This window comes from Poecilia formosa, unplaced genomic scaffold (genome assembly GCF_000485575.1).
Source record: "Poecilia formosa unplaced genomic scaffold, Poecilia_formosa-5.1.2 Scaffold336, whole genome shotgun sequence".
NCBI classification, from domain to species: Eukaryota; Metazoa; Chordata; class Actinopteri; order Cyprinodontiformes; family Poeciliidae; genus Poecilia; species Poecilia formosa.
Window position 1 is genome coordinate 138421 of NW_006800275.1, and position 2394 is coordinate 140814.

General features: G+C 45.2%; 1 protein-coding gene across 1 annotated transcript; it reads right to left on the bottom strand.

Moving 5' to 3' along the window:
- Positions 1-450: 450 nt before the first annotated feature.
- On the bottom strand, positions 451-1391 carry LOC107833141 (uncharacterized). The gene is made up of 2 exons (XM_016661564.1): positions 723-1391; positions 451-551 (listed from the first exon to the last, which is right to left on the bottom strand). The coding sequence occupies exon 1, from the start codon at positions 1381-1383 to the stop codon at positions 736-738; it is 648 nt and encodes a 215-aa protein (XP_016517050.1). The 5' UTR covers positions 1384-1391; the 3' UTR covers positions 451-551; positions 723-735.
- Between the last annotated feature and the right edge of the window lie 1003 nt (positions 1392-2394).

The window sequence follows — 2394 nt, forward strand, 5'->3', positions numbered from 1 at the left end:
AAGATGAATATCTTAACAGGCTAGCATATGTTGTGTTATATATATATATATATATATATATATATGTTCTTTTTTATATATGTTGGATATATATTCTTTTGTTTACATATTTATTATTTTTTATTTCTTATGTCGGTTTTGGTCCTCCATATGTGTCTAGTTGTAGATATTATCTATCTATCTATCTACACGCACACATATATACTATACACGCGCACGCACACACACATATATATATAGAGAGAGAGACATTGTCTGCCACTGCTCCTCCGCCGCCTCCCGCTGCTCTTCTGCCGTCTCCGCCGTCTGCCGCTGCTCCTCTGCCTCCCTGTGCTCTGTCCGAGGCTCCGCTTCCCAGTGCTAACCCCAGTGCTCCCCCCAGCTGGGGGACTTTGCCTCCTGCACCGGCGCCGCCCACTGAACCCGCCTCCATGGGTCCACCTCTGCCTACTGGATCGTTTCAGTGGAGATTTCAGACTGTGGCAGGAAGCCGGAGCGCCCGGAGAGAAACCTGCAAACAGGAAACCTGTCAAATCTTTTTACCTTTTGTCCCATAAATTTAAATCAGACACATGTTTGGTCCCAGTCAGATTTCTCCAGCCTCAAAATGGTTACTAATTAGGTCTTCTAGGATTTTTTTCTTCTTCTGAATTTAATATTTTTAGCTCCTCTCCAAAGGCACCTTTATCACCTTCCAGAGGAGGGGCTGGAGAAACTGTAACCTCTGGTGTCTGATCATTTCTTCTCATAAATGTAAATCAAACTGTTGTTGGACATGTCTTCACTGCAGTCGCTGTCTGCAGTGAAGACATGCTCATTGTGTGCCTTTACGGTTCGTTCTCCCTTCATTAAATAACAGTAGAAGTCTGTCAGCTTTGGATCCCCGCAGATGACGGAGGACAGGTGATACGTCTCCATCCCACATTCTGCAGGGACCTCTATGGTCTGAGTGGCTTCTGTTTGGTACTTCCTGGTCAACCTATGCAGAAAAAACACCAGGACCTTGTTATCGGCCAGACAGTGTTTTTTCTGCCAGGCTGACCCGCAGCCTGAACAACGGCGTTTGCATGTCAAATCCAACCAGTATTCAAGCAGTATAGATATCCTGGTTGAAAATAATACCGGTGGAAGGGCAATCAGGGCGCCGTTGTTCAGGAGCCTGAGGGAAGTGGCTCCACAGTTAGAGCAGGAGTCGTCGTATAACTCTCTATCTGTGTCGCCGCCAAACGAATCCAGCCAGACCAGCACAGACTCCAGCAAACTTTTTATGTCGTAGTCCTTTCCCACACCTGATGGCAGCTTCCTCTCCCTCAGCTCCATCAGAACTGGGGAAAGGTCTTCCTGACTAAAATGTTTGCCGGGCTGACAGACAGCTGAAACCATGAGACTTCCACAGCAGGGGATGGACAATGCCTCCAAAAAAAACCCTTTCCTGAGCGAGACACCGCTTGGTGACGCTCAGGTTCAGGATGCTCTGGAATGCAGCGTTCACCCAGCTGTTGTGGAGCTCATCGGAGAACTTGAAGAAGTTCTCCTCCGCTTGTCCTTGTCCTACAGATGTCCTCCCTACATCTGGCAGATCCAAGCCAACGCTAGCTGCTGAATTATCTCCAGGAGAACAGGAAACCTCGACAGCAACGGAAATCTTTACATTTAGAGGTGGTTTTCTAGACAAAAGAGCAACTCTGTTTTCATCTGAAATACAAAGTTCCCCATCCGGGGAACTTTGTATTTCAAAGGACCCTGTGAAAGTCCCCTTCAGAGGACTCTTCTGTAAGGATGGGACCAGCGAAGCCAAAGCTTTGGCTGTCACTTCTTCCACAGCTTTGGCTGCGAGATCAGCTGCAGACAAATCTTCCCCAGCCGGGTTAGATTTTTCTGCGACTGTAGTCTCACACTCACGGTGTACTGTCATCTTCAAACAAACCTCCCCAGCCGGGTCGGTTTGTTCTTTGGAACTGGATGGAAATCCTTTCCAAAACAGATCGTCCTCTTCAGCCTGATTGTTTTCTTCGTTGCAATCCTTCCCTGGAAAAAAACGATCACACACTTTCTTTACCCCGGTAGTCACGGCATATCCGTATAAATGTTCTGAAGCCTTTTATCCACTATTATTTTTAATTATTAGTAATTCATTAGGATTATTTGTGTATTAATCATTGCACAGTGCTAGGAACAGTCTGTGTCTTATGATATTTATTTTTATTAATTTTTGCAGATAATTTAATGCTGTGACTATTTTACCAAACATAAGAAACAAAAGCAGAAGAGCGATCCAGGTGTAACACTCGCTATGTGTTTACAGTTAATAAATTTGTAATAAGACCAGAGCTAGGTTCGGCTACTGGAGTAGTGAGAAGTGTAGTTTGAATTAATGACCACAGACCAAAGAAA